The sequence below is a fragment of the Alligator sinensis genome, unplaced genomic scaffold, assembly GCF_000455745.1.
Source record: "Alligator sinensis unplaced genomic scaffold, ASM45574v1 scaffold320_1, whole genome shotgun sequence".
NCBI classification, from domain to species: Eukaryota; Metazoa; Chordata; order Crocodylia; family Alligatoridae; genus Alligator; species Alligator sinensis.
The window spans coordinates 565,325-578,156 of NW_005842249.1; the positions used below are offsets into that span (position 1 = coordinate 565,325).

Genomic DNA, 12,832 nt, shown 5'->3' on the forward strand with positions numbered 1-12,832 from the left:
TCCCAACTGGTACACTGCTGCGCAAAGTTTTGATTTTGACCAATCAGCATGTTCTGACTAAAACTATTTTGTTGAAAAATCCCAGCCCAGATCTAGTTACAGTAAAATGGGGTTTGAAATGCAGAGATGATCTCCTGCTGCCAAGAATAACTGTTGGTGTTCCTGGAGAGCTTATCTCTGGAAATGGGGAACTCCTAATCAACATGAGCACCATGTTCAGGAAACAGCTCTGAGCTACTGTTTGGGCCCTGCCTTAAAAAGAGCTTTGCTTCTAGGAATGTGGGCAGATAGCATGCCACCCTAGAGAGAGGCATTCATGTTCTGAACTATCTGGAAGTGTTTGATGGGCTTTCAGAGGTCATGCCAGGCACTGTAAATATGTGTCTGTGGCTGTAGGACTGTTGTGTGACTCTCTCTACCACTGGTTTGTTCTGGCTGGATAGTGCAGAGCCATCTCACTCTGGGAGGACTCCCCTTCTCCCTTACAGCTCTGCTGCTCAGGTCCCTTGAGGTGGCTGGCCATCTGGGTTCATAGGCATCTCCCCAGTCTATCCTTGCCTTCTAGAAAGAGGCTGAACATTATAGCATAGCTCAGCCCCAGTGCAGTAGATGCGGCCCAGAGTTGTAAACCATAAAGCTTGAAGCTAGGCTCTTTAGTCCATTTTTCTAATTGAATGGCTTGAATTTCACAAATACTGAGTTCCCAGGCAGTATTTACATGCTTCGTTGTAGGCTGAGGAGCCCTATGGAGGAGATTTTCAATAGTGTCTGGAGGGTTTACTAGCACAGGCCTTATACCCTGTCAAAATACTCTACTGAGCTGCAGCCACATAGTCTGTATCAGAAAGGATAGTTCAGTAGGATATCAGTGAAGCTTCTAGTTTCTTTTTAACTGGAGAAAAATGTGTTATAGGCAGTGGTGCACCACACCGTCTGCATCCCCCTTTTCAAAATCATAGCTCTGACCATGAATTGTTGCTGATATAAAGTGATGTGGCTCATGCTCCTGTGTGGAGTAGGGAGGGAACAGGGAGTAGGCACTTTTCCATTTCATACCTGGCATATGAGCCCAAAGAGACCATGTATAACTCACATAAAATAGAGCAGTCCCTAAAGTGCTTCAGTCTCTACACAAAGTGGGCACTAACAAAAGTTCAATCAGAATCAATGAAGAAGGGTAACTTTCACCCTTCTCATCCTGCACCTCTCAAGAACCTCTCATTGCAGGAGAGACTCTGGACCTAACTTAAGAGAGAAACCATCTTTCAATGAGGAAGGCGGCAGAATAATCTTAAGGGCAACAACATTAGTAGAAGCATTAAACCTCTGCCCTAGTTATCCATTCAAGAATCTTGACTCTGTTTTTTAATTTGTATCAGGTGCCTCTGTGTTTCTTCACTTGCATAAGCTCCCTGTCTTATGGGTGGAGATTTTACATGTAGCCTTACTAGTTCCTGACACCCCCTCCTGGGAGGCCACCTAAGTGTTGGCTGGGAGGCTTGGCTTCATACCTTTTCTGACATGTGGATGTTGTTCTACCCAGCGGAAGTCGACTTCACTTCATTTTCCCCATTCCAGGGTTTACTTTCCAAAACAGCTCCTCTAGTACAATGTGTTCTGCTAAATAATATCTGTAATGCTCTAAGCTCAGGCCGCAATGCTACTAATGCAATGTAGGACCAAGGGCCTTTCCCAAGCTAAGAGACAGTGGAGTAACAAGCAGAGTTGATGCCTGAGGCAAACCCAGAGGGGAGGGCATGGTTCTGAGAGCAGGGTAGGGGCAGCAGTCTTACCCATGCCAGGAATTCCTAAATAGTCCCTGACTGAGGTGCTGCTGATGCGTGCTCTGCTTGTTACTCTTAAAGTGGCAAGTAAAAGCTTCTTGGGCACAGACTCTGCAGGGGTGGGGGACAATTCTGCCATCCCTTCTAACTTGGTGCCTGGGACAGGTGACCCTCTCTCTCACCTCTAGTTATGCTACTGCTAAGGGAGGTAGCTCTGAAGAGCAAATGCTAGGCTATTCTCTGTGTCGGGACCAAGGGTGGTCTGAGGCTATGGCCAGTAGCCCGGACCGTCAGGTGGGGTTTTTCCACGACGGAGTAGAGTTAGGCACGGAAGCGTATTGGTTTTACAAAGAAAGCTTTACTTACACTGCCGATGGTCACAGTGCAGGAAGGAAACTTGCTTGAGTTGCAGTTGCACACAAACAAACACAAGTGAGATCTCTTCCGAACCGAACCGAGATGAGTCGTCGATGTACGACTCCACGAGCGCTTCACACGGGGGTACGTCAAATTTTCCACTATGACGGGGAGTGGCTAGAAGCTGATCAGGCCTCTATGTCCTCCTCCAAGACACGCGCGGAGTTTGCTAGGCTCTACAGCGCACTTAGAGTTCCCCACGAGATGGTTGTGGAGTCCTCCAACTTGGGCGGAAACTGCTCTAACCTTTTATACGGCTAGCGAGCCAACTGCTAGCCGCCACGTAGGAATAATTTAGAATTGACCAATAGTGGGACACTAATTTGCATACGTGTGGCGGGAACTCTTTTGCACCGGGGTTTTCTCTCTGCAGCTGAGAAATCCACCGTGCAAAGAAAGCTCCGTGTGGCGGGAAAATTCCAATGTGCCGAGGCACTAAAAATCATTGGGTTATGACACTCTGATCTAACATTCAGAGCGTATCCTGAGTAAGAGGGAATTCTTGGGGAATAAAGGAGCCCCATAAATTAGAGTAATACTTCTGTTTGAGGAAGAAGCAACCAAGGAGCTCTCCAGTTACGTTTCTGAGGCAAACAAAGGGAGCCAGATTTAGAGCTTTTAGTAACAGGTGAGCAAGTCAAGGAATCCTGAGTTAGGTTTCTGAAGCATGACGAAATGCTGGGAGGGAATGAAGAAGGAGGAAGGCAAGTGCAGTGATTAGGGTGCCAGGAAGGAACTAGGAGGGTTCAAGTTTGGTTCTCTCCCTTGACACGAACTTTGGTAACATCCATGCTTCATTTGTAGGATGAGGTAGCAGCACTTCCTTTCCTCCCAGGGATGTTGTGAAAGCAAATACATTCAAGTCTGTGAGGAATTGATGTGCTGTAGTACCACGGGGGCTGGGCTTGTGAGTGCCGTGCTGAGATGCACAGATAACTAATTCATCTGAACGAGAGGCCTTCTGCTATTTTCTCCTAAGAAAAGGGGATATGATGGGAGATTCTTTGGTCCTCGGTGGCCGCTCCAGGAGCTATACCTTCATAAATGCTGAGTGAATTCTTTAGAACTCTTGGACCCAGCACACAAGCAAACTGGAGTCTCACTAAAGTCAGTGGTGTTTTATGTGAACATAGAAGCTTACCTACCTGCAGGACTGAGACCAGTATATCCAGTGATCTGATCAGAGGCATAACCAGCATTTTTTGTGTTCTGGGTAGTAGGCGCAATCAACCATCTTCCCCCTCTAAGTTGGCACCTGCGATTGGTGCCCTACTTGCCTAGCTCTATTTACTGGATCAGATACTAGAATCCTTCCTTTAGATTTCCATTTTAACCAAAAGTATCCTCATTTTAAAGCCTGAGAGGGATTTTGAATACTTTGTGTAGGTCCAGCTACTTTGCCAATCTACTTGCATGCTTGAATTCTCTGTTGTTACTTGATCAACTGGCTTTAATATGACAAGGCAATTCATGATAAGTGATGAGCCAAGGCTCCATTCAGTGGGTTATTTGTCTCTGGGAGGCCTTGGAACAAGAAAAAAAAAGCTTTTGACCATGTGGAGTGGGGATGTCTCTTTTTGGAAGAATCTGTGGCTTTAGTTTAGGGTATTATTTTTAATACTAAGTAAAGTTTGTGTTCATCTGCAAACCTGCAGTAATCTCTGACAAGGTATACTCTGAGTAATTCCATTCAGAGAGGAGGCAGAAGGCTTTGCCTACTGCTGTAGAACCTCCTTCTGCATGGCAGGCTATGTCTATCTGCCAGAAATGCACTAGGTAGGGAGGGAATTTCACAGGTAACATTGCACTTAGCCTTGTTGGGGCAAGAACAATCTTTTTGTTCTGCATTTATACATCACATAGCACAACAGGGTCCTGAGCCTAGTGGCTACCACAAGACAAGTAAATAAAGATAGAAACAAATGCTAAATAATGATCAATTTGCTCTTGCTCTTAATCAATTCCAAAGGCTATTATCCTGTGACTAGCTTCCTCTTTTGGATGATTTTTTTTTCTCTGGGGTGGGATTAATTTTGAAATGTCTGAAGTCATTTTTTTCTCAGGCACTTTAAACCTCCCTACAAGGGAACTTTTGATAAGCTGATGAACTGGATTATCCTGTGCCTTCATAAGAGGATGCCAAACAAGGCCTCTGCTCTCTGTGGGTACAACATCACTTCCTCAATTAAAATCATTAAAAGTGATTTTTTAAAGTAGCTGCAACTCCCTTCTTGGGGCTGCTTGCTCCTCTGTCTGCAGTTGGTTGTGTTTGTTCACTGATGAGGCATGGCCCCATATGCTACCCACAGTGATGTGCATCACTAAGGGTACTGGGAAAGCTGCAATCTTGCCTGGGCCCAATTTTGTAGAGGTACAAGGGGTCCTTGTACCTGTCCAGATATACCTGCCTTTTATATTAGGAGGACCCCAATTTGGTATCTTAACTAGAATGAAATGGGACAAGTGGACAAGGTTCTCTACACACCATCCCTGCAACCCCTCATGTGTTTCTAAGCCCTAGGGTGTAAAAGGCAGTTATTTTGCTATTTTTGGGACCTCCTATGACCTCCAGTGATGAGATCAGCAAGCCCATGTTATAGGTGTGAACCCTCTGATCTAACTGAATTTAACTGAAAGCTTCCAGCTGTGCCACATGACCTTCCTATGTCTTCTCAATACCTGCTTGAGTTTAGGTCACGTAGTCATGTCCATGGCAATCAGTTGGACATTATTTTGGAAAAGACCAAAGACCTGAGTGAACATGGCACATGCGGAAATGCCATTCAAAGTTGCACTTAATTAAAAAATTTAATTAGAAAAGTCACTAATATGCATGAGTGATCTGAAGACTCTGTTGCAGAAACCAGCCTTTCCTGTCTGCCCTTTGGGTTCAGCATTATCATCTAGAACACTGCTGTGAGTAGAGATGCAGACTCCTGGAACTGTCTCTAGCTCTGGGAGTGGAAATGCTCTGTGTACCCTTTTGGCCTTGGATGCACAGTATCACTGATGCCTCTTCTGAGAGGAAAGTGGAAAAGATTGGGCCTGATTGCTGGCTGATGTAATTCCATGGGAGTAAATAGGCTAAACCAATGACTAGGCGAATCATCACAGTTCTACTAGGGTGAAAGAATCAGATTCTTGATGTAAATCTATGTAACTCTGTTAGGTTCAGATCTCTGGCCAGTATAAATCTGCATGACAGCAGGCATGTAAACCATTTGACCCAATGCTCATTGTCTTATGTATTAAAAAATCTATTTTTTTCCCACCCCATCCAAGGCTGACCCACTCGGACACACAGATGAAGCGTCTGGAGCCATGGAAGATAGCCCTTATCGTTCTTTCAATATTGGCATTTCTGGCACTTGTCATTGGTCTGCTTGTGTTTTTTCTGAGCAACGGTAGGTGCAACAGTCTTGTGATCCCCACACAAAAGTGCTGTAAGTGTTGCTGGGGATTCACTACTGCATTCTTCATGTTATGTTCCAAAAATAAAAGTCAGTCCAGTGTGGAGAACACCCATTAGGACACACTTTGGACCCTTTTTCTGTCCCATATTAGTTAAGAATTTAATTAAAAGTTCCCTAAGAACATTTTAAGGCATGCTAGCTTGTCTGAAGTATAAATTCAAAGTCCCTGTCTCTTCTGTTTCTGTGTCATTTGGCTATCTGTGCTGGGGTCCAGGCAGAGTGGACAATGATCAGCTGCCTAAATGATACAGACGACTGCTTACTCCCATCTACTGAATATCTGTGCGTACACATTTGTATTTTATGTACTTATGACTTGGAGTTGGGCTTTCTATGGGACCTGAACCAAGAACCTTTTGGTTCCAAAAGGTAATTAGGCATTAATCTTTCCTTTTCTCTCCTCCTCTTTAGAAGAGAAACGCTATTACACTGCGAACTTTAAAATCACTAATCGCCAGTACCACCCCGACTTTGAAAAACAAACCTCAGAAGAATTTAGACGTCTGAGCACAGAGATCGAGAGATTGGTAAATCAAAACTTTTCTTCTTCACCATAGAGTGTTCTGAGAGCATGACTGGAAGTAAGACTGAGGTGCAGTTATGCCCCACGCCTGAATACTCAGTACCCAGAGGGAAAAGTGATTCTCTGAGCAAAGAACTGAACTGACTCTCAGGAAATTCACGTTTTGAATCCTGCTTCTGCTGTTTGCTTAGTGTATAACCTTACACAGAACAAACCCTTTGTGCCTTACTTTCCTAATGGATGAAATGAGGATGAGGATGATAATTCCCTCCCTTGTCAGGGATGCCACAAGAGTTAATTAATTAAAGTCTGTACCTCAGTTAGAAAAAATGATATTATGTCTCTAAAAGGAGGATACCTACTTATGTGGCCCTCAACACAAGTATATCTGAATGCCTCACAGTTTTTGCAATGTTTTTATCCTCACAAAACCTCTGTAAAGTAAGTTGGTGGTCATATTATTCCCCCATGTACAAATGACACAAAATAGGCCCAGATTCTCAGAAATATTTAGGCATCATCAACCTTCCATTGAATTCAATATCAATTTGACTATTAGGGGAGAGTGTTAAGACACTGAGCCTGGGTTTTCTACAGCCCAGGTGAGTGCTGCAACCACTGACCAACAGTTGTGTTCTCTCCTTAGCAAAGGGGAAATAGCACAGTGGTAGAGCACATGCATTGCATGGATGAGTCTCTGCTTTAGTGTCTGGTATCTTCAGGATTTTTAAAAGACACTAGTACGTGTTCTAGAGTTTGGTGATAACTCAGAATTGTGTACCCTTGAATGTGTATGAACCAATGTGCTAATTTTCAAACCCGAAGTGGCAGTATAGACCACCAAATTAAACTAGAGAACAGGATGAGTACTTCCATAGGCCACTGTCTAATGCACAGAAAGAAGAATAGTGTTATGGAAGTCTTCAGTTGGGTGACATTCATGCAACCTGTAATCTATCATCACTAGAGTTTCTAAAACATTAGAGAGAACTTTCTAATAACCAGGGTGTTGTATCTAGCATAAGGGGCTTTCTTTAGACCCTGCTTTGATTTAAAAAAAAGATGAATAAATCATGGAACTGGAAGCTGATGTTTGCCTTGAAGCCAGTGTTTATGATCTGATTAGATTTAACCTGAACAAGCCAAAAAGTCTCTGAGGAAATAGAATTACTTGGTGCTTCAAAAGGGCCACATTTCCAAAACTAAGGAAAATCATGAATGAAACTGATTGGGAGGAGATATTTTCACAGAAAGAAGTCAATGGAAAGTGGGAGTTCGTTTCTAAAAAGAGTTTATTAGATAGCCCAAAGGCTGCCATTCCAAAATGAAAAAATAGGTCAGTATAAACTAAAAGCTCAGCTTGATTCAGGTGTGAAGTGAAGACAGAAACTGGAAAATATATAGCAGTATATAACAAATGGCAAAGGGGAAACAAGCTGGCAAGCAATATATTATAATGTTACGATAATGAAAAAAACCAGATAAGGGAAGCTAAAGAGACAGAATGTTATAACATTAAATGAAATAAAATGGTACCTAATGCTGCCAGGTACATTTTTCTAAGGCTTCTTCTGGGTTTACACTGGTTTAATGGGAATATACATGTGTATGCTATCATTTTAAACTGCATTTTGAATGCTCTAAGTTTTCTGTCTGTCATGGCTTAAGTATATCAGTAACAAAATGGTAGGTACACATTCCTAGACGGAGATCAAAAACTGCATCGATGTAATACACTTGATTCGGGGGTTGTTGTTGGGTTTTTTTTTTTGGGGGGGGGGGTTGAGTTGTTAACTTATTACCACAAGATATTTTGTTTTGAAAAACACAGAATATTCTGTTGAAAAGCACAGAATACTAAAGCACATATTAAATAGATGAAAAACTGGTTGACTGATCATCTCAAAAAGTGCTATCAACAGGGAATCATCATTGAATGAAAATGTTTTCTAGTGGGGTTCAACAGAGGTGCCATTAAATGTTTCCATTATATATTGCAGTGATATAATATAGCAATGATCTGATTACAAGTTATCCCACATTTTCAGGTTGAATTTCAGGAAAAACAACTTTTTTTCTGAATAATAAGAGTTGATGTCTAATAGATAAAGCCCTCAAAGTGCTGTTTCCCTTACAGACTCCCACAGCAGAGTCAAGTAATCAAGGAAGGGGCCCAGAGAGCTAAATGCACAGAAAATACTAAGAGAAAACCTCAAAACCCCCACTCCCGTGCATCTGCACCCCCACCCCCAGACTTGTTATTTTTATTTTCATGCATTAAAAAACTGCAAGGACAAATTCAGGATTTTTGGGGAACTGTGATAAGTCAGTCCCACATAGAATGCAATTTTTACTGTTCTTCTGGAGAGGGAAAAAAGGTTGACTTTTATAGTCATAATAATAGAGGTGATTTTAACTCCACACACTGCCTTGGTGAGATCACTACTAGAATATGAGGGTGTGGACCCAGGCACATTCAGAGCCCATTCAAAAGTTGCTGTGTGCTAATTCTTACTTGTTGACAATCTGGGGACTAGACTAAGGTAGAGAAACTGCTTAAGCTTTAACACTGCTTCATGCAATGGTAAAGGTGGAGAAGTTTTGTGACTTCGTATTGTTCCCAACTTGCCTACAAGTAACAATAAAGAGACCATAAGAGCTGCTGCTCTTTGGAAACGTTGCCCTTTTGACCTGGCTCCAGATGGACATGCACTCAGGTAGTGGTTTGGTGCTCTGATTTTAAAGATAATGTTGAACGATTGGAGCAGGTTGAATAGAGTATAGCAGTCACCAGAATGATTAAAAAACTGGAGAACATTTTCCTGAGCAAGAGACTTAGACCCCAGTCTGTTCATCTTACCAGAAAGAAGATTGAGAGGAGACTTGATTAAAGAGTATTGGGTCCCTTTGTAGGGAGGAAATGCTGAGTAGTAAAGGACTCATTAATCAAATGGAGAAATGCCAAGCAAGAATCAATTGCTGGAAACTGAAGCCTGACAATTCAAATGAGAAATAAGGTTCACGTTTTTAAAAAGTGAAGGTGATTATCCAATGGAAAGAAAAAGAAAAACAGACAAAAACAAAGAACTCCCAAGGGAAATGGTAGATCACTTGGCTTATCAAGTCATGTCTGGCTGCTTTTCTGGACGTTATGCTTTAGTCAATATGCTTTACAATGTAAAGGTACCAGAGATGCATAAAATGTCAGCCTAGATGATCTAATGACTCCTTTGGGCTTAAAACACAGTGAATCCAGAATGGATGTTCAGAAATGGATGGAGTACAGGAGCTGAGTTGCCTTTCATTCTGGTTACTCCTAAAACCCAGCATCTCATAATGAAAATGTGATATTACTATGCATACGTTTGTATAACACATTCTATCCCTTTAACAGATTACCAGGACATTTGAAGCCTCCATTTTAAAGGACAGGTACATCACATCCCAGGTGGTCAGTCTAAGGTATGTAAGATGAAAGGCAGAGATGGGCTGAAACATCCACCTCCTCCTTCCCCTCGAACAACATAGGATGTGTAGCTAAATTTTCACTCCGGGATGATGCTGAGCATAGCAAGATGATGAGACCTTGTTTCTGTGTTGCTCTGCCTCTGTGTTGCTGTGGTTACAGAAGACTTGATTTCTTCTATTTCTTCTAAGGTGGAGTTGAGAATTGCAACTTTGCCTTATGTTTCTGAATGCTGACCTGTTCCCTGTGCTACAACAGCATTAAAGGGTAGTTTTACCCTGTACTGACCTCTGAGAGGAAGGGTGCTCTCTTGAAGTGAAGGCACTGGTTTAGGACCTTGGGAGATCTAGGCACTCTGCTCCACCAGAGGCTCCCAGTCTTGCTATTTACCCTCCCTGTACCTGTTATGTAAAAAAGGGGGCATAGCATATTCTCTCCCCAGTGAATATTGTAAGGATAAATACATTAGATGGTGTTGTGCTTGGATACTGTGGTGCTGGGGGAACAGAAAGAAGGCTCATGTGAATAAATAGATGCCTACACTGAAGCTGTTGGACAATGAGATCTTTTGGCAATCTGGGTGAAACTGGTTTTCCTCATCTCTAGCTCCCATGATTCTAATGGAGCCAAAACTTTAATAAGGTTAGCTAAAAAAGGAAAAACTGGGCTGGTGGAAGAATGCCAAAAACATTTTTATTTCAAAGTGTTTGAGGTGGAGGCTGGACATTTCAAGTTGCAGCAAGGGAAATTTAGGTTGGATATTGGGAAAAAACTTTCTCACTAGGAGGGTGGTGAAGCACTGGAAAGGGTTGCCTAGAGAGGTGATGAAATCTCCGTCCTTCGAGGCTTTTATGGTCCGACTTTGACAGAGCCCTGGCTGGACTGATCTAGTTGGAGATAGTCCTGCTTTGAGTGGGGGAGAGGGGGTGGATGGTAGGGATGGACTAGATGGCCTCCTGAGGTCTTTCCAACCCTAATTTTCTATAATTTGATGATTTCAAAGGGCTCAGAATGAAGTATTTTAATTGATGGCCAAGGTTTCTTAATGAGGAGCTTCTGGCCTTGCTAAAAAGTTTGGTCATGGATCTCTTGTTGCAGCCATTGTTGGTTACCCACTGATGATGGCTTACATGGAGTTGCACCTAATGGTGCACCACATGGGGTTGTCCCCATACTTTGCTTCTTTCTTTGCTAATGGAAGGATTCTTCTGATCTCCCACAAACAGTTTTGCTAGTATGAGTTAGTGAAGATGAAATCTGTTACCTGCTGAAATTTTTTCATCCTTTCTTTCACCATTATGTATCAGGCTGTCAGCCCTTGGATATGGACTTGAGGAAATAATGAAAACTAAGTAGGTACCAAAGGCCAAAAGGTAAACCTGTCAATTACTTTCTTTTCTGTCTTGTCGTTTTGCAGCCCAGACCCTACAGGAGTGGTGGCGCAGGTTGTGTTGATGTTTGAGTTCGTCTCAGCTGATAGCCAGGCAGGAAACCAGGAGCGAGTCAACAAGGTTCTGCATATGCAGATGAAAACATACACTGGGTCCTTGGAAATTGATCCGTCTAGTTTCAAACTCACAAGCAAGTATCTGAGGCTTAATTTTCACCATGATTGTTCCTAAAACTCTTCCTCTCTTGGGGAAGCATGTTTCATTTGGCTGTGCAAAATATGAGTTCTTCCTTCCTTCCTTCCTTCCTTCCTTCCTTCCTTCTTCTCAAAATAACAGCATGAGTAGCTATGATCTCCTCCTTGGCTGAAAGCCTGGACACTGTAACTAGAAGTGAGGCAAACTCATGCCGATCAGATTGATGCCAATTTACACTAGCTGGAGCTCCATTCAAGTCAATGGGCCAGATTCCCAACTACACTCATTTACACTGGCAAAGGATGTCTCAGTGTCCCTAAATTTCAAAGCATTCTGCCACCTGCTTTTAATCCTTCAAGAACATTGGTGCAGGAATATCTGGAAAAGGGTCACACTTAGGTCACCTTAAGAGCTGCACTGACCAGCAGGGTACCTGAGGGCTGGGGAGCACGACACCAGCAGGGGATGAGTGCAATCAGAGGCTATGTATCTGTCCACAGCTGAAACATTTCCTTTCTGAAACACTTCAAATGGCATCTGTCCCCACCCTTCGATTGTAATGTTCTCCTGCAATGTCTGATTGCTTACCGCCACTGTGCTCCAATAGGGCATAAAAACCTTCTGGCCCATCAGCAAGGTACAGTCACTCTGTTGTCTCCAAGCACAATCATCTGTAAAAGAGGACTTATCTGATACATCAAGGCTGGTTAACCTGTAGCATGCACATAGGTGGCATATGGCTGACTGCATTATCAGCATTGCCCTCTGCAGCCACAGAAAGACGAGATGGTTTGTGGAAGCTTCAGGAATTGCTGTGACAATGGAGGGGCATTATGTCAGACTTCATGCTAGCTGCCTTCTGGGCTTTTCCCAGTCAGTGGTTTTCTGCAAACAGGTTCTCCTTCCTTCTCTTGGCTCTGCTAATCAAGTTTGACATTTCTGGAGCAAAGTAGGACATCATTTACAAGGATTTACCTGTGGCCCTCCTTGGAAAAAAGCTTGTGTGACTGCTGGGCCTCGAACACCCGGTCACGTGCAGCCTTGGTGGTGTACGTCTTGCAGACTCCCATAAACTGCTGAGTAGCTGTTCACTCCTGGAGTAGTCTTCCCCTATCTCTCCTGCCACAACTTTGAATGTTCCCAGTGGGAGGGTTGACTACCTGGGGTCCTTCTGCGGTGCACGGTCTGCCCGACGGTCATTTGTGGGGCTCTGCTGCCCCTACACCCCGACCTTACGCCACCTCGATGGATCGCTCAGTCTTCTTGGGCCACGTCCCCCTTCTGTAGCTGTGGGGCCTCTCGAGTTTCTTCCCGTCCTGAGTATCAGCTCCGGAGGCTGATTCGCTTATTCCGTCATGGGCCTTCTATGATTGAAGGTCCTGGCTGTGGAACCTGTACTCGCCTAGAATGGGCTCCTGCCCTCGGGATTGAATCACAATGAAAAGCTCTACGGGCCCTGCACCAATTACTCTATTTATATAAGCCTGTCCTGCCTCTCAACCCCCTTCACACAGGGAAACAAAAGAAAAACACAAAAGAAAACCACAAGACAACATGTCTACCATTTCACTGGGAACCTAGGT

General features: G+C 43.4%; 1 protein-coding gene across 1 annotated transcript in view; it reads left to right on the forward strand.

Annotated features, from left to right (window-relative positions):
* Positions 1–12,832, forward strand: part of LOC102380911 (transmembrane protease serine 11B-like protein) — a 46,979-nt gene that overhangs the window by 19,523 nt on the left and 14,624 nt on the right. Inside the window, exons 4-7 of the mRNA XM_006027529.2 lie at positions 5,484–5,605; positions 6,086–6,201; positions 9,592–9,659; positions 11,081–11,244. Of these exons, the coding sequence (XP_006027591.2) occupies positions 5,484–5,605; positions 6,086–6,201; positions 9,592–9,659; positions 11,081–11,244 (470 nt within the window). The remainder of the gene's footprint in view (positions 1–5,483; positions 5,606–6,085; positions 6,202–9,591; positions 9,660–11,080; positions 11,245–12,832) is intronic.